An 18866-nucleotide genomic window follows, 5' to 3' on the forward strand; every position below is an offset into this window, starting at 1 on the left:
GGATTCTTCGGTGCTTTTTTTCCCCTCAATTAGGACATGTTGAGGATACAAAATCAGTTGAGTTTGCTTCTGTTGCAATTTGTTTAACGTTGACCCCTTTTTTGGCCTAAAATTACTGGACTAATTAGTGTCATGGGGAGCAAGCAAGGTGGCAAGCAGATACCAATAATGGGTGCCCTACCTGATGCAGTCTCCATTGCTGCCTAATAAACAACTAATAAACATTGATACAAGGATAGTTAAAGTAGTGAACTTATTATAAGTCTTTAAAGTTTTGATTTCCCTTATAAATTAAATAAAATTTTCTTTTCTCATATATATACAGTACAGGCAAGGCAAGGCAATTTTATTTGCATAGCCCGTTTTTAGGGGGAGGGTATGGGAGAGGAGGAGAAAGGAGAGGAGAGGAGAGGAGAGGAGAGGAGAGGAGAGGAGAGGAGAGGAGAGGAGAGGAGAGGAGAGGAGAGGAGAGGAGGGGAGAAGAGAGGAGGGGAGGGGAGAGGAGGAGAAAGGAGAGGAGAGGAGAGGAGAGGAGAGGAGAGGAGAGGAGAGGAGAGGAGAGGAGAGGAGAGGAGAGGAGAGGAGAGGAGAGGAGAGGAGGGGAGGGGAGAGGAGGAGAAAGGAGAGGAGAGGAGAGGAGAGGAGAGGAGAGGAGAAAGGAGAGGAGAAAGGAGAGGAGAGGAGAGGAGAGGAGAGGAGAGGAGAGGAGAGGAGAGGAGAGGAGGGGAGAGGAGGGGAGGGGAGAGGAGGAGAAAGGAGAGGAGAGGAGAAAGGAGAGGAGAGGAGGGGAGGGGAGAGGAGGAGAAAGGAGAGGAGAGGAGAGGAGAGGAGAGGAGAAAGGAGAGGAGAGGAGAGGAGAGGAGAGGAGAGGAGAGGAGAGGAGAGGAGAGGAGAGGAGAGGAGAGGAGAGGAGAGGAGAGGAGAGGAGAGGAGAGGAGAGGAGGAGAGGAGAGGAGAGGAGAGGAGGGGAGAGGAGGAGAAAGGAGAGGAGAGGAGAAAGGAGAGGAGAGGACAGGACAGGAGAGGAGAGGAAGGAAAGGTTTTTACTGGCATTTGATGACTTGGTTGTGCAGAGGACTGGGTTTTGATGGAGAATTTAACCTCTCCTAAAAAACACTGACAGTTTGTCAGGAATGTTTCTGCCCTTCTCAGTTCTCTCTCTGTTTTTACCTTCTGCAGAATCCCTTTAATCTTTGGTTGCTCCACACTCTCTGCTGCTTGTTTTGAAAACATGGTGCATTCACTCAGTTTAGGCGGAGCGCTTTCACAGTCTTTGAACATTCCCTTATCTTGCATGTCCCTTGTCCAGTCTACAAATCTGTCCATGGCTTTCTTTTCCTGGTCCCTTGGGACTTTCTTTTGCCATCTTGTTATTGTTTCATACAGTACCAGCCCCAGAGAGCCGGGTTTACAATTTCTCCACTTATCCACAATTTTCTGTGACGTCTTTAAATAGTATTGCACGTGTTAGACAGATAAGGGTGAATGACACAATGCCCGAGTGAGGACCCGATCAAGAAGCTTCTACACACAGTCTTTTACTCCATGCGCTTGACCGCAGGGGGTTCTCCCAGTCTAATCACTCGTTTTAATTCACCAAGCTCTGCCACACCGTAGTTAACAGTTTCCCTTTACCCTATTCCAATGCCCCCAATACAGAACTACTTGAGATGTGTGTCAGTGAAGGAATTCTCGATCAGTCTCGACTGCTCGATATCACAACACTCACACAATCAAATGATCATCAAGTAGGAAACCACCCCACAGTTAGGCCTAATATGAAAAATAACAAAGTTATCCCTGTGTCTTCATAAAGTATTTGACTTTATTAATTAACAGGAACAACACTACTAATTAATAGTAGTCTTCACCTCATTGCGGCATCGCCTCATTGCGGCATCGGGCACATTCCCGGTATTAAAATGTCCTTATGAATTATATGAAAGAGGAGAGAGGAGGAGAGGAGAGGAGAGGAGAGGAAAGGAGAGGAGAGGAGAGGAGAAGAGGAGAGGAGAGGAGAGGAGAGGAGAGGAGAGGAGAGGAGAGGAGAGGAGAGGAGAGGAGAGGAGGAGGAGAGGAGAGGAGGGGAGGGGAGGGGAGGGGAGGAGAGGAGAGGAGAGGAGGGGAGAGGAGAGGAGGAGAAAGGAGAGGAGAGGAGAGGAGAGGAGAGGAGAGGAGAGGAGGGGAGGGGAGGGGAGGGGAGGAGAGGAGAGGAGAGGAGAGGAGGGGAGAGGAGGAGAAAGGAGAGGAGAGGAGGGGAGAGGAGGAGAAAGGAGAGGGCTCTGTGTAACCAGATGTGTCCCCAGCAGTCTAAGCCTATACCAGCGTAGCTATAAAATGGTTCAGAGCTACCTGAACCAGCCCTAACTAAAAGCCCTGTCATAAAGGAAGGTCTTCAGTCTAGACTTAAATGTAGTTAGAGTGTCTGCCTCTTTGACCCATGGAGAGAGCTGGTTCCACAGTAAAGGAGCCCGGTAACTGAAGGCTCTACCTCCCAGTCTGTTTTTAGAGATACTGGGAGTCACTAACAGACCTGCGTTCTGGGAGCGGAGTGCTCTGGTAGGACAGTAAGGAATGATTAGTTCTTTCAGATAGGTTGGAGCTTTATCATTATATATATACATATATATAAATATATGTGATCGATGTTGTTTGGTTCGGACCTGCCCTGAGTGAGGATTGATGCCGCGACCTCTCGCACCGGAGGCAACGATGCTAACCACTTCGCCAAGACTTTGACAACCGCTTGACAATTTGGTTAGCATGTCTTTTTTTAGTGAGTTTACTTTCGGTACCACGACCCCCAATGTATTTTGGGATGCCTGCTTCGCTCAATTCTTCAAGAAGAGAGAGAGAGGTGTTTGGAGGAAGGACTCTTCTCTTTAATGAGGGTCCTTTAGAGAAGTGATGAGTTCCTGATTCACCAGAGAAGAAGGAAGAAGCAGCGTGAAACCATCAGAGCCTCCGACATGAAAGTCCATCACACTCTGATCTGCATCTTCCTCTGTGAGTTCACTCTCTCTCTGTTTTCTGTCGTTCATCAGTCAGATTCTCATCAGGTCTCAGTTTAACAGTGGACTCAGTTTATTCTTCTCTGTCCTTCATGTTTGTTTCTGTGAGTTCTGTTAAATACCTTTGGTTCTGTTTTTATTCAGCTGCCAACTGAGACACTTGTGGTCACGACACAGGAAACTGTGTTGGTTAGTTTCTGTGACTGATCAAATGTAGACAAACATGTTCAATGTTCATCTAATCTAACAAACGTCAGTTCTTTGTCTTTTAACAAGTTTCTCACATCATCAACTTTAATTAAAAGCTGAAGCTTCTGAACCAGATTCAAACTGTGACTGTGGTGAAAGTGAGAAGCTCCCACTGAGACTGTGAAGCAGAATAATTATCATCAGTGAATATGAACTGAATGTTCATCTTTTCTACAGGGCTGCAGGATGGAAACACTGGACTCACTGATGCACAGCAGCGGCTCTATACAGGAACTGTAGGAGGAAACATCACAGTACCATGTGTATTTAGGGTCCATGCAGACACAAAGTACTTCTGTAGGAACGAATGTGAAGGAGACGACAAGCTCATTGAAACAGAAGACAATAGCTTCCATAGAGGCAGATACAGGATTGAATATGTCAGAGGAGGTTTGATAGAAGGAAGAATTCTGTCTGTGAGCATCACAGACCTGATCAAGTCTGACTCAGGACGGTACACGTGTGGTTTGGAGAGAACTGGTCCAGATGCATATGACACGTTTAACCTCAAAGTCATTGTTGGTGAGTTTCTCCTGAAAGTCTTTGAGATGTTCCTTCATGTGTCTCCACAGCTTCGTCTGTTTCTAAAAACCTGACGTGTTAAAAAGTTTGTGCTGCTGATTTTCATGAGTGTGAACATAAAGACTCAGTAGAAGAAGCAGTTAGTCACATGCTGACACAGTTTAATGTGAATGTTAATGAAGCAGCTGATCACCAGGATGTATTGATCTGACTGTCTGATGGTTTGTTCACAGCTCCAACACCTCCAAGACCAAACCTGACTCCAACACCTCCAGGACCAAACCTGACTCCAACACCTCCAAGACCAAACCTGACTCCAACACCTTTGTCCACATCTCTCCCACCAGCAGCTTCACCACAAACTGCAGGAAGCTCCGCCCCTTCATCAGCCTCTGTCACCACCAGTCAGACTGAGAAGTCTCCTGAAGGTCCAGGTGAGTTTCATATTTAAATAAGTTCCTCATCAGATATGTGAAGAGTGATCTCATATTCACCACTTCTCTGTTTTATGCTAAAGAAAATTCAACTTGAATGATAGCAATCCATCTTTTCTCCTCTTCCTCCTCCTCCTCCGGTCCAGGTTACTTCCTGGTTGTGGTTGTGTGTGTCTCTGTGCTGGTTGTGGTCGTCCTGTTGGCTGTTGTTGTTGTTGTGCTGCTGCTCTACAACCAGAAGATGAAGGACTGTTGTGGTGAGTTACCTTCCAACTGTCTCTGCACCTTTCAGTGAAAACTACTGTGAACAATGAAAACATGAAATCTGTTCCACAGGTTCAAGGTGGAGAGGAAACACGGACGACATGAACATGGAGGTGAATTCCTCTAGAATGTCTCTGTTTACTCTCACTGTGACTTTACCGTCTCTGACAAGACAAATACATGTAATGATGCTGAGCCAAACAAAGAGGTGAAACTGATCTACATGTTGTTGACTTCCTCTTCACATTAAGCTCCACTAATCAGTATTTTCTAGTCACTGTTGTAAAATGTCTGTCAATGAGTTTTCTTGAGTATTTCTGTGGTGGCATCATCACAAACCACAATGTCACTTCTCTGTGTGCATGACAAGACGATTCAAATGCCAAAAACCCACAACTTCTGCTTCCACACCATGGTAAATGTTAAATGGTCTTGCACTTATATAGCGCTTTTCTAGTCACTTGGACCACTCACAGCGCTTTACACTGCATCGTCACATTCAGGCTTGGGGGGCTAATCATTCACACACATTCATACATCCAATGATACATCGAAGTGTGGGTTCAGTATCTTGCCCAAGGACACTTAGACATGCAGACTGGGGGAGCTGGCCATCAAACCACAGACCTTCCATGGAGTTTTTCCTCAGTCAATGTGAGGGTCTAAGGACAGAGGAAGTTGTTACGATGCCATGTAAAGCCCTTTGAGACAAACTGGTGGTAAGAACGGGCTATACAAATAAAATTGCCTTGCCTTGCCTTGCCTTAATGGACGACCCGGTCTACCTCCTGAGCCACAGCCGCCCAACAGGTCAATAAAGTTGTTGTTTCTTTTTCCTTCAGTGCATCAGCAATGAGTACGTGTCTCCAGCCTCCACAGGTGAAGACTCCACCTACCAGAGCCTGGATCCAGCCTCCAGGGACCAGGACCAGATCTACTCCACACTCACTCACACAGACTCTCAGTAAACCAGACACTGTCTGGGTTTAGACCAGGACTGGGTCACTGTTACACTCACAGCTGTAACAGCGTGGAAACCCAGTCATAATGTTTTTGACTACGTAATTGGTAATTATTGATATTAAGTCCATGAAGTTTTTTTCTGTTTTTGTCATTGAGACTTGCTCTTGAAGAAAGAGTCAGTTCTGTAAACAAATTACATTTATCCCTGTAACTCTTCCTTTTAATCACATGAAAGGAGGAGTGTTAAGCATATTTAACAATATGAGTAGCAAAGCCATGTTAAATAAGTCACGCAGTGACGTCACACGAGAACAGGTGTACCTGCGAGATTACGATGTTGTTGTGAGCATGTGCAATAAACGGTCAGTGAGTGAGTTCTTCCGGAGCAGAAAGAAGCATGGTTGTCTGTCCATTTCTCCCGTGAATAATAACCACTTTGGTGACTGTGTGACGATAGACTGCTGCAGAGATGTCTAGTAGTGCTACAAGGAGGATGTCTGGGAGTTCATTTTCCTCTGCAGACAGTGTTCACACCTTGGTGCTGAGTAAAGATTTATTTCGCTGATATAAATGTGTCTTTGAGGAAATATCAGATTACCTATGTTCCCCAGGTCCTATGTTCGAGGGTCCTATGTTCCCCGTTTTTCCCAAAAAGGGTCCTATGTTCCCCGGTCGCAATACATACTGGGGAACATAGGACCCTTTTTCTGAAAAAAAGGGTCCTATGTTCCCTACTGTTACCTGGGAACATAGGACCTTTTTTTAAAAAAAAAAAGAGTCCTATGTTCCCCGCTGTTGCTGGTCGATGGACTCTCTCTACTTATCTGGACTCTCTCTCTCTATCTGGCCTGTCTAGCCTCTACCTGGTCTTTTTACTAAACTTAACCAACTCCTTCCTTATTAACTAATAGTGAGTTCCTCATTCATTCCAAATTTGTTTCATAGTAAATAACTACTCTAAATTTTGTGCACCTCAAACAACTTTACTGTGAACCACGGTGTGATCAGTATACAGTACTACACAGCCCCATGATACATTCATTTAGCCTACCAAACATGTGACAAACTATCATATTTATTTCAAAGGCAACATGGATGGTCATATTGATGTGTATGTGGTCTGAAATTAATGAATAAATCTTCTCAAGAATCCTGCTGTCTGTGATTTTTTTTAAGGAACTAGGCTACTAATGTAAAGATGAAGATGAAGAAATGAAAAACCACTCATTATGAGTCACTTTAGGTCATAAAGGTTAACTACTGGACAGGTTATTGAGTAATGATTCTGCACTGATGAAGTAACTAGTTCACTAATCATCAAGTTGTGATTAACTTTCTATGAAATTGGATCATGAGTTAATGAAGAACTGATCATTAATAGTTCCTCATTAGTTCCTCAGTAACTACTCCTCTGTAATTTGATCAGGGGTTCCTGAAGAACTGACCATTAACTAATAGTTAATTAACTTATAGTAACTAATAGTTACACTGTGTGTACACACGCTTGATAAATGAGGCCCCTGCTGGAGCTTCTTGTTGAACTCTTTGTAGTTGGTGTTGTGGAAGCTGAAGGGACGGATGCTGAAGAAGCTCCAAGAGTCCAGGTTGGTTTGGAAGAAGATGGAGCTTCAAACAAAAGAGAAACAAGAATGAAGTTAGAGAGAAACCAGGTTGTGAAGTCTCAGGTCTCTAGTCTGAGTCTGTCACATCTTCATTCATCTAAAGGCATCACATGTTTACTTTTTAGTCCATTATAACAAAACACATGAGCCATCGTCCCCATGGATACCAGACAATGATTGACAGATGCAGAGGATGATGCTGTGGGACAGAACCTCAGAGAGCAGGACTAATTTTCTCAAAAATTATCCATTTATATCAGATAAATAAAGAAAAGAAAATATATTTGATGTTTGTCCATTTAGGGCTTCTGTAGTTCTAGAGGAGATTTCTGTGTGTTTATATCATGTTTCTGTTTCCTCGGTGACCACAACAAACCTCCACCAAACCTCAGTGTGACTGGGTGAAGCAGCACTGCCTCCATCTACTGGTGGTTTACAGCCAACACAGGCCACGCCTCTGTACCACACACTGATTGGCTGTGACGTCACTCCTGTTGAGTCAAACAGTGGAGGAGCTTCTGATCTGTAGAGACAGGAGGAGGTGATGAGAGGGAGGAGAGAAGGAGAGAGAGAGGCGTTTGGAGGAGGAGCTCTTCACTTTTCTGAGGGTCATTTAGAGAAGTGATGAGTTCCTGATTCACCAGAGAAGAAGGAAGAAGCAGCGTGAAACCATCAGAGCCTCCGACATGAAAGTCCATCACACTCTGATCTGCATCTTCCTCTGTGAGTTCACTCTCTCTCTGTTTTCTGTTGTTTATTTAGTTTAGTTTATTTATTTATTTATTTCATTTATCTATATAAAAACAAAAAATAAAATAAAACTCATAAATAACATATAATAAATAATAACAATACTGTAACTCTTGAATGAAAGGGGGCAGAAAGAAGCAAACTTATATTGTCTATCCCTTGTTTATCAGTCAGATTCTGTGACGAAGCCCTCTTCATCACTATAAAGCACCTTCAGCCTTCAGTCTACATGGTACATTTTACACATTTTCCCCTCTGTTGGGTGAGTGCACGCACCCCTTTGGTTTCATACTCATCATCATCATATCTCCAACCGAAGTAGAACAAGAAAACCACACACTACTCATCATATTTGTTTGTTTTCAGTTCTCTTTATTTTGTCATAGTTACCTGGGTGCTGCTGTCGTGCTGCTGCTCCTGTGCCGGCCATGGAGGAATGAACCAGAGCAGCAGAAGCAGCTTGCTTTTATGGTATGGTCGGCTGCGGACCATACCATCTCCCCACTGAGTGGAGGGGGAGAGTTTTTCTTTATGTATTAAATGCTCAAATAGAGCCTGTTTATTGATTGTGATGGTTTGTATGATGTTGAATATTGTTAATAAGGTCAGTTCAGTGCCGGTGTGTGGAGTATAGTTACCGGACTTATTGTTTCATAATTGGTGTTGATTGTTCTTGGGGCGGGGTTTGGGGTATATAAGGCCCAGGCCGAGCAGAAGCTCGGGTGGAGAGAGTGAGGCTTGCTTTGTTGCCCTGTTGTTTGTTGCACTGTAAAATAAACTGCACAGCTCAGCTTAATTTGTGACTCCAGCCATCTTTTTTTGTTGCGCCTGAATTTTTGAGTTCCCACGTTTTTTGACATTTGGTGGCAGTGGTGGGATGGCCAGTCGCAAAACTGAGCGTGCTGCTTTCAAGAAGCGGACCGGCTTACGCTCTCAGAAGCCACCGCTGGAGAAAAAGGTAGAGGATGACTGGGAGACAGCAGCCTCCACGGAGGACGAAGACCAGAGGTATGAGGCACAAGGAGCAAAGCCCCGAGTGTACCACCAGTCACTCCCCTGGCTGCCGCCTGGGCCGCCGCCTGGGCCACCGCCTGGACCGCCGCCTGGACCGCTGCCGGGACCGCCGCCTGGGCCACCGCCTGGACCGCCACCGGGACCGCTGCCTGGACCGCCGCCGGGAGCGCCGCAAGATGAGGGTCTCGTGGAGATGATGAACCTCTTCAGGGGCTTCCTGGCGGCGCAGCAGAGAAGGGACGATATTCTCCAGGACGAGCTCCGGGGCCTGCGTGTTTCCCTGGAGGCCTCGGCGTCCCAGCAGCCCAGCATGCAGCCGTCACCAGCCGTGCCGTCCATCACAGGCGGGAGTGTTCGGATGGAGCTCCCAACGCCGGCACCCCGTAGGGGCCCACCTGGAGGGGCCGGGCAGGGTGAGCCGTTGACGCCTTTACCAAGCCGACTGCATAGTTCCCCTGGTGGTCAACCAGCAGTGCAGAGGAAAGAGCCTAAAATGCCAGTGTATCAACAAGGAGAGGACATTGGAAATTATCTCCTTCGCTTTGAACGCATGGCTAAGACTTGGCAGTGGCCCCAGGAGGAGTGGCCCTGTCGACTGATTCCCCTGCTGACTGGAAAAGCGCTGGAAGCCTACACCGCCATGGACGAAGATCGATCCAACTATTACGAGGACCTGAGGGAGGCGCTGTTGGCCAAGTTCGATATCTCGGCTGAGACTTACCGCCAACGGTTCCGGGCCCCTTCAACGCCAGCTGGTGAGACACCGACTGAGACGTACCATCGTCTTAAGGGCCTGTACCGTCGCTGGATGAGGCCGGAGCAGAGGAGTAAAGACCAGATCGGAGAGATGTTCGTCTTGGAGCAGCTGCTGCAGGTGTTTCCAGTGGACATCAAGACCTGGGTGAGAGAACATGAACCCCAGGACGGGCTGACAGCTGCAAAGTTAGCCACACAGTACCTAAATGCCAGAAGAGGGGCCCCATCACGACCAATGCGGGACCCCACCACCAGGGACTATCATCGCACCCGAGAGGCTCCTCCAAGGAACTTTGAAGGTAACCGGGGGGAGCAGGATAAGGGCCCCACAGCTCAGTCATGGACTAAGACTCTGGTATGTTATCACTGTCAGCAGCAGGGTCACAAGGCCTCGGTTTGCCCCCTAAAGAGACCAAAAATGACTGGGTTGTGTTATGTGCCTAGGGGGGAGGAGCAAGGTGACAGTCAAGACGGTGGGGGGAAATCCAGAACTGTGCCAGTTAAGGTTAATGGGAGAGCCTTGACTGCTTTGCTAGACTCTGGTAGCTCCATGTCGTTTATCAGGAAACAATGTGTGCCATGTGTTGTTGATTACAGCCAGCAAACTAGTGTCCTGTGTGTGCATGGTGACTGCAAGTCCGAGCCACAGGTGGAGCTCACTGTGGAGGTGGCCGGACAAAAATATCTGATGAAAGTGGGGGTGTTGGAAAATTTACCTGTGGAGATGCTTTTGGGGTGGGATTTTCCTGTGTTGTATGACCTCCTCACTGATGGGAACAGCCCCTGCAATGCTGCTGGACTGGTGTTAGAGCCCAAAATGAGTGTCTCCTGTTTTGTCATGACACGGTCCCAGGCTAAAGCACAAGCTCAGCCCGGACTGCAGCCTCTGCCAGACTTGTGTGGTAGTCTGTGTGAGGCGGGGCCTGACAGGCCCAGGAAGCCACGCCGACAGCGGCGGTTGGAGAAACATGCTGGTGCCCCTGATTCTGTTAAAACTCCAAACAATGATTTCCCTGTTCGATGGGAGATACCAGAAAATATCCAAATGTTACAGCAGACAGACCCTGTGTTAAAGTCCCTGCTTGACAAGGTTGCCGCCTCTACTGATCAAAGGGTTCAAACTGGGGGGTCAGTGTATGTTCTGCATAATGATGTTCTGTATCAGGGGAATGAGCCAGATAACCTGCGGCTAGTGGTGCCAGGCAGTTGTAGATCCCTGGTGTTACACCTGGCACACACCATTCCCTGGGCGGGACATTTGGGGCACCATAAGACGTATCTCAGAGTGGCATCACGTTTTTTTTTGGCCCTCAATGTACTCTGACGTACAGGCATATTGCAGATCATGTCCGGAGTGTCAGAAAACCAGTGCTGTCCGTAAAACAGACAGAGCACCACTGCAGTCTATGCCTGTGATCACCACCCCATTCAGGCGAATTGCCATGGACATTGTGGGACCCTTAGAAAAAAGCGCAGCCGGATATCAGTATATCCTCGTTGTCTGTGATTATGCTACTCGGTTCCCAGAAGCTTTTCCTCAGCGGTCCATAACCACTCCAAAACTTATCAGTGCTCTTGTCCAGCTCTTCTCTCGAGTAGGTATCCCAGAGGAGATTTTGACGGACCAAGGGACCAACTTTACCTCTCGCCTGATGGGTCAGCTGCATCGAGAGTTGGGCATAACAGCGATCAAGACATCACCTTATCACCCGGAGACGGACGGGCTGGTGGAGAGGTTTAACCAGACCCTCAAAAGGATGCTGAGAAAGTTTGTCTCTGACACAGGAAAGGACTGGGATAAATGGTTACCTTTTCTCCTCTTTGCCTACAGAGAAGTACCACAGGCCTCTACTGGATTTTCTCCTTTCGAGCTCCTGTATGGGTGGCCTGTCCAGGGGCCCCTTGACCTGCTGAAGAAGAACTGGGAGGAAAAAGAGCCAGCCCGGAGGGAGCAGGGCCAAGGGGTGGTGCAATATGTCCTCCAGATGAGGGACCGGTTGGAGCAGTACCGGGAGGAGGCCAGAGTGAACCTCTTGGAGGCACAGAGCTCACAGAAAAGGTGGTATGACCAACGGGCCCGCCAACGTGAGTTCAAACCAGGCCAGAAGGTCCTGTTGCTCCTGCCCACATCAACCAGCAAACTGCTGGCGAAGTGGCAGGGCCCCTTTGAGGTCACTAGGCGGATGGGGCCCACAACCTATGAAGTCCTGCACCCTGAGAAGGGAAAACCAAAGCAGACCTACCACGTGAACCTCTTGAAAGCCTGGGAGGAGCAGAGAAGCCTCCCATCCATGACCTCTCTGTTGGCGCGTCAGGTGCAGGAGGAGGATGACACGGAAGGTGTGGTGGAAGCCTGGAAGCAACCGGCCAGAGTGGATCTCGCTCATCTGGATGACAAGAGGTCAGTTGAGCTCCAAGTTTTGTTTGATTCTTTTCCACTGCTGTTCACACAGAAACCAGGCTGTACAGGAGTGTTACAGCATGTCATCCGAGTCAAACCAGACAACAGACCAATACGGCAGGCGTGCTACCGGGTCCCAGAGCGCTTGGTGCAGCCTCTGAAAGAGGAGGTGCGGCAGATGATGGAGCTGGGAGTCATCGAACCCTCTGCAAGTGAGTGGAGCAGTCCCATAGTCATCGTGCCCAAAAAGGATGGGTCTCTTCGTGTGTGCATTGACTTTAGAAAACTTAATGCTATCTCCTTTTTTGATGCCTATCCAATGCCACGAATTGAAGACCTGTTAGAGAGGATTGGTAAGGCAGCGTATATAACAACCCTTGACCTCTGTAAGGGGTATTGGCAGGTCCCCCTAGAGGAGCAGTCTCGCCCCCTCACTGCTTTCAGGACCCCTTTTGGTCTGTTCCAGTTCACCGTGATGCCTTTTGGGTTACTCGGGGCACCAGCAACATTCCAAAGGCTGATGGACCAGGTCCTCCAGGGCTGTGAGGACTGTAGCGCTGCCTACTTGGACGATGTGGTGGTGTTCAGCCAGACGTGGGAAGAACATCTGGAACACGTCCGTCGAGTACTCGGAGCAATCAGTGCGGCTGGGCTCACCCTCAATCTGCAGAAGTGTGAGTGGGCGAAACAGGAAACTGCATACCTGGGGTACCAGCTGGGAAAAGGTGAGATCCGCCCTCAAGTTGATAAGATTGCAGCTATCTTAAGCAGCCCCCGACCTCGTACCAAGACTCAGGTCCGGTCCTTCCTCGGCTTGGTGGGCTGGTACAGGCGGTTCATTCCTCACTTTTCCACTCTGGCAGCCCCTTTAACTAACCTCACCTGCAAATTGGCCCGTAACCCTGTGCCCTGGAGTGAGGAGTGTGAGATGGCTTTCCAAGGCCTGAAGGAGAAGTTATGCTCTTCCCCTGTGTTACAGAGTCCTGACTTTGACTGCCGTTTCCTGGTGCAGGTGGATGCGTCAGGGGTGGGCCTAGGAGCAGTACTGGCTCAGGGAGAGCCGGGTGAAGAGCGACCTGTACTGTACCTCAGCAGGAAGCTGCTACCCCGTGAAACCCGCTACTCCACCATTGAAAAGGAGTGCCTGGCAATCAAGTGGGCGTTGGATAGCCTAAGGTATTACCTGTTGGGACGTGAGTTTGACCTTCAGACCGATCACAGGGCCCTGACCTGGATCCAAACCATGAAGGACAGGAACGCCAGAGTCACCAGGTGGTATCTGGAGCTGCAGCCATTCAAGTTCTGTGTTCGGCATAAGGCAGGCAAGGAGAATGTTGCAGCGGACTATTTGTCACGGCTGCCAAACATTGCCGCTGCAGGAGAGGAGGGCGGTAACGGCGGTAATGTGACGAAGCCCTCTTCATCACTATAAAGCACCTTCAGTCTTCAGTCTACATGGTACATTTTACACATTTTCCCCTCTGTTGGGTGAGTGCACGCACCCCTTTGGTTTCATACTCATCATCATCATATCTCCAACCGAAGTAGAACAAGAAAACCACACACTACTCATCATATTTGTTTGTTTTCAGTTCTCTTTATTTTGTCATAGTTACCTGGGTGCTGCTGTCGTGCTGCTGCTCCTGTGCCGGCCATGGAGGAATGAACCAGAGCAGCAGAAGCAGCTTGCTTTTATGGTATGGTCGGCTGCGGACCATACCATCTCCCCACTGAGTGGAGGGGGAGAGTTTTTCTTTATGTATTAAATGCTCAAATAGAGCCTGTTTATTGATTGTGATGGTTTGTATGATGTTGAATATTGTTAATAAGGTCAGTTCAGTGCCGGTGTGTGGAGTATAGTTACCGGACTTATTGTTTCATAATTGGTGTTGATTGTTCTTGGGGCGGGGTTTGGGGTATATAAGGCCCAGGCCGAGCAGAAGCTCGGGTGGAGAGAGTGAGGCTTGCTTTGTTGTCCTGTTGTTTGTTGCACTGTAAAATAAACTGCACAGCTCAGCTTAATTTGTGACTCCAGCCATCTTTTTTTGTTGCGCCTGAATTTTTGAGTTCCCACGTTTTTTTGACAGATTCTCATCAGGTCTCAGTTTAACAGTGGACTCAGTTTATTCTTCTCTGTCCTTCATGTTTGTTTCTGTGTGTTCTATTAGTTCTGTCCGTTTATACAATTGTCTTTTTAATTCAGCTGAAAACTGAGACACTTGTGGTCACAACACAGGAAACTGTGGTTGTTAGTTTCTGTGACTGATCAAATGTAGACAAACATGTTCAATATTCATCTAATCTAACAAACTCAGTTCTTTGTCTTTTTACAAGTTTCTCACATCATCAACTTTAATTAAAACCTGAAGCTTCTGAACCAGATTCAAACTGTGACTGTGGTGAAAGTGAGAAGCTCCCACTGTGACTGTGAAGCAGAATAATTATCATCAGTGAATATGAACTGAATGTTCATCTTTTCTACAGGGCTGCAGGATGGAAACACTGGACTCACTGATGCAGAGCGGCTCGTTACAGGAACTGTAGGAGAAAACATCACAGTTAAATGTTTATTCTGGTACCATGGGAAGAAGAAGCTCTTCTGTAGGAACAAATGTGGAGGAGACGACAAGCTCATTGAAACAAAAGACAACAGCTTTCAGAGAGACAGATACAGGATTAAATATGTCACAGGTTTTAAAGAAACTCTGTCTGTGAGCATCACAGACCTGATCAAGTCTGACTCAGGTCGGTACAGGTGTGGTTTGAAAGAACGTTCTATTTATGATGGATACGAGGAGTTTAACCTCAGAGTCGTTGACGGTGAGTTTCTCCTGAAAGTCTTTGAGATGTTCCTTCGTGTGTCTCCACAGCTTCGTCTGTTTCTAAAAACCTGACGTGTTAAAAAGTTTGTGCTGCTGATTTTCATTAGTGTGAACTGCTGCTATGTTGTTAATATTGTGTGCTCTTATACTATTTTCGGTAGCAATGCCATGCAGCATTCCTAGCTACATGGCATTGCTACATGTTTTCATACTGTTATAACTGCTGCTATTATTCTGTATCTATCTGTTCTGTATACGCCACCGTGTTAACTGTTTATTAATGTGCACTGTCCTCAACCAAATAAACAATAAATGAAATGAAATGAATGAACATAAAGACTCAGTAGAAGAAGCAGTTAGTCACATGCTGACACAGTTTAATGTGAATGTTAATGAAGCAGCTGGTCGCCAGGATGTATTGATCTGACTGTCTGATGGTTTGTTCACAGCTCCAAAACCTCCAAGACCAAACCTGACTCCAAAACCTCCAAGACCAAACCTGACTCCAACACCTCCAGGACCAAACCTGACTCCAACACCTTTGTCCACATCTCTCCCACCAGCAGCTTCACCACAAACTGCAGGAAGCTCCGCCCCTTCATCAGCCTCTGTCACCACCAGTCAGACTGAGAAGTCTCCTGAAGGTCCAGGTGTGTTTCATGTTCAAAGACAAACCCCAGTTTTGCAGTAGTTCTGTCTGTCCCTGCATCGCCACGGTAGCTATGAATAGGAGCGGACCGATCTTAGGCTGTTTACATCCCTCAAAACTGCAATTTTTTCAACAGACATACACCAAGGGGTTTGTTTACTTCAAGAAAGACGACATGTTTCTCAACTGAGCTGTAATACAAAGTCATGTGAAGTAGAAAAAGAAAATCTTCGAGCCTCCAGGATTCAGGAGCTTCATGTCACTGCTGTCCTCTCAGGATCCTGGATCCAAGATCTTTTTAACTCTTCTCTTTTGATTCTGTTGTTATTTCTGTTTATGATTTAATTTTTTTTCTACCTGAAAAATTGAAAAATCTACAAAAATGCTCTATTTTGGAAATTCATTCAGGAAAATGTTAAAGTCCTGGATCTGTCTCTCTAACTGGATCAGTTAAGTTCAGTTCAACTGGTTTGGTGAAAATCAGTTCAGTACTTTTGTCTTTTAACCCTCTGAAGTTGATAATCTTTGTCACCATGGTTACAATGAGGACATGGTCAGCTGTGATGGAGAGTCATGGATCATAAACTGTTAAAAAGTACAACTCATGATTCACGTTTTTCATTGATTGTTGCCATGGAAACATGTTTGTACCAATGCAGCCGTGTCCTGTCGTCACTCAGAGCTGATTTTGAGTGATTGGTGAAACAGCTTTGAACTAACATCAGGCCTGTGTGATAACGTTTCAAACACAGCTGTAAACGATGCAGGGGAAGTGAGAAACAGCTGCAGTAAAACTTTCTGTCACCTCTTTGTCAGGCATCACGCTCTTTTAGTTCTTCCTCATTCAGTTACTTATTAAGGCAAAGTGGATAAAAGGGTGTGATGTATTTAAGTCTGTAGGCCTACTGTGTGTATGGAGTCCTTAGCAGTGTGTTGTTGTAGAACTTCCCCTCTGTTCCTCATAGAGCTCAGAATCCAGAAACATTTCCATGTTTTTTGCATATTCTCTGTTGTAAACAGTTTTCTTGTCTGTAACAACATCTCTGTCCCGTCTGTCCGTCCTGGGTGATGATCCCTCCTCTGTTGCTCACCCTGAGCTTTCTCCTGGTTTTCCCTGTTAAGGTTTTCCATGGAGTTTTTCCTCAGTGGATGTGAGGGTCTAAGGACAGAGGATGTTGTTATGATGGGATGTAAAGCCCTTTGAGACAAACTGGTGGTAAAAACTGGCTATACTAATAAAACTGCCTTGCCTCTGTGTTTTCTAAAGAACCTGTTGTGTCTCCTCAGCTCTCCCGCTCTACATCGGTCTGGTCCTGGTCTTCACGGTCGCTGCATTATCAGTGGCCATGCTGATATTCTGCAGGAACAGGAGCCGCAAACACACAGGTGAGGCTACACACACACACACACACTCAGGCAGGAAATTGAGTCACATTCATATCACAACAAAGTTACACAAACATTTATTTCTTATTTTTCGGATTTTGTCTTATTTCTTTTTGACAAAGCTGTATTATTGTGATCTCATGTGTTATTAGAACCTCCGAGGGAAACGGTGTGCATTGGTGCCATGAAGGTGAGTTTGAGGACATCTGGGACATTTCAGCATCATTATTATTTTTTTATGAATTGAAATGATTGACAGCTCCAACCTGAACAGGAGAACACAGAGTACGCTGAGATCAGAGAGGACGGGCGTGTGGAGGAGACTGCACTTTACACCAGCGTCACTCACACCACACCAACCCCAGTGGAGGCCTCAGACCACTACAGCCTGGTCTCTGGCCCAGTGGAGGCCTCAGACCACTACAGCCTGGTCTCTGGCCCAGTGGAGGCCTCAGACCACTACAGCCTGGGGCCTCATTTATCATTGTGGATACACGCTTTTTTACACGCTCTTTCCCCCATTTTGTGCGTACGCACTTTTCTCCGCCTAATTTGGGATCTATCAAACCAAAACTTGTCGGGAGTAAGTGCAAAAATTTACGACCAGTCCGACCATGGCGTACCGGCATTTACACGCTTTTTGAAGAACAGGAGGAATTGGCGACGCCGCTGCAGAGTCAGAGAACTGCAGTGTGCGAGGGAGAGAGGAGCGCAGACACTGTTTGAAGTAGCAAGTGGTGGTGATGATGACCCCCCCCACCACCACCACCACCACCACCACCGCACACGTGTTGACGTCGGCACTTTACATGAAAAGCACAGCGACTCAGATTTTTCCCCTGTGCATTTACACTAGTTTGCTCCTAAATACTGGCTTTATAAAACGAATTTCGTTTTCTTTTGATATCATATTGATATTTTTCCCCTGCATGTAGGCTACACCTCTTCCACAACCAGTCTGTCCAGTCTGGAAAATAATTTCTGCGACGTGCGTGTGTTACGTAGCCAGACTGGACACACACAAGCAGCAAGCACAATAATGTCGGCGCAAATCAAAGCAAATGAGAAAACATGATCGATATTTTTTGTGTGAATAATATTTATTGTATTTAACAAAAATGGGTGCTAGCTGCCCAACATCAGGAAAAGTCACAGACTGGTGGACTTCAATGTTTTTTTTTTTTTTTTTTTAATATATAGCTATGCACAAATGAAAATCAAAGTCTTCCAGTGAATGGCAGTTGGGGGTTAGTGGAAAGGGGTGCAAAGTACTGACTGGCAGTGGAAACCCTGCTTTAAATTATTATGACATAATCTAAAATAAGGGGCAGAATAAATATGATTCTTCTTCTTTCTGTTCTGTTTCATTTAGATTTGGGAGTTTTTTTGTATTTATTGTAGCCTTTCAATGCAAGATGATGTTTCTGACTGATATTGCCGTGTTACCGTGTATCTCGCTTTCAGAGAAATTCCGCTTCTTCCTCCGCTCTCCGTCCGTCTGTTGTCTTCACCGTCTTCCACTGACGTCATTCCACACGTTTCCAGAGTGCACATGGCTACTTAATATGCACGTAACTGATTTGCATTGACCACATATGGTTGTGTGGGGCTGTTTAGGGGGCTGGGTATGAGGCGTGTTCTCATCCACGCTTTTCTCAGGTCCGGTGTGATCTATCAAGGGAAATACCGTGCAGCCGTGTGTACGCGGAGTTTGATAGATCTGAAAAGAGTGTATATTTTTTGGTCGTACGCACATTTTGCCTTTCCGTCGTACTGAAAATTTAAGAGGACTTTTACACGCTCTTTGATAAATGAGGCCCCTGGTCTCTGGCCCAGTGGAGGCCTCAGACCACTACAGCCTGGTCACTGGCCCTGCAGCCGTGGCTCCACACCATAGGCGGCGCTAGGGCAGAAGGAATGGGGAAGCTACGGGACAAAAAAAGAAAAGAAAAAGAAAAAAAAGTCTTTACCCAGGCAGATATATAAGATGTATATAGTTTTGATGTTCATCAAACTGAGATGC

At 46.7% G+C, this 18866-nt stretch overlaps 1 protein-coding gene across 1 annotated transcript; it reads left to right on the top strand.

Moving 5' to 3' along the window:
* Window positions 1-2969: 2969 nt before the first annotated feature.
* Window positions 2970-5477, top strand: LOC146985246 (uncharacterized). The gene is made up of 6 exons (XM_085783032.1): window positions 2970-3006; window positions 3438-3782; window positions 4016-4216; window positions 4363-4473; window positions 4553-4593; window positions 5323-5477. The coding sequence occupies exons 1-6, from the start codon at window positions 2970-2972 to the stop codon at window positions 5446-5448; spliced, it is 861 nt and encodes a 286-aa protein (XP_085639158.1). The 3' UTR covers window positions 5449-5477.
* The last annotated feature ends 13389 nt before the right edge of the window (window positions 5478-18866 follow it).

This window comes from Trachurus japonicus, chromosome 7 (assembly GCF_045865225.1).
Source record: "Trachurus japonicus isolate A0001 chromosome 7, Traja_1.0".
NCBI lineage: Eukaryota > Metazoa > Chordata > Actinopteri > Carangiformes > Carangidae > Trachurus > Trachurus japonicus.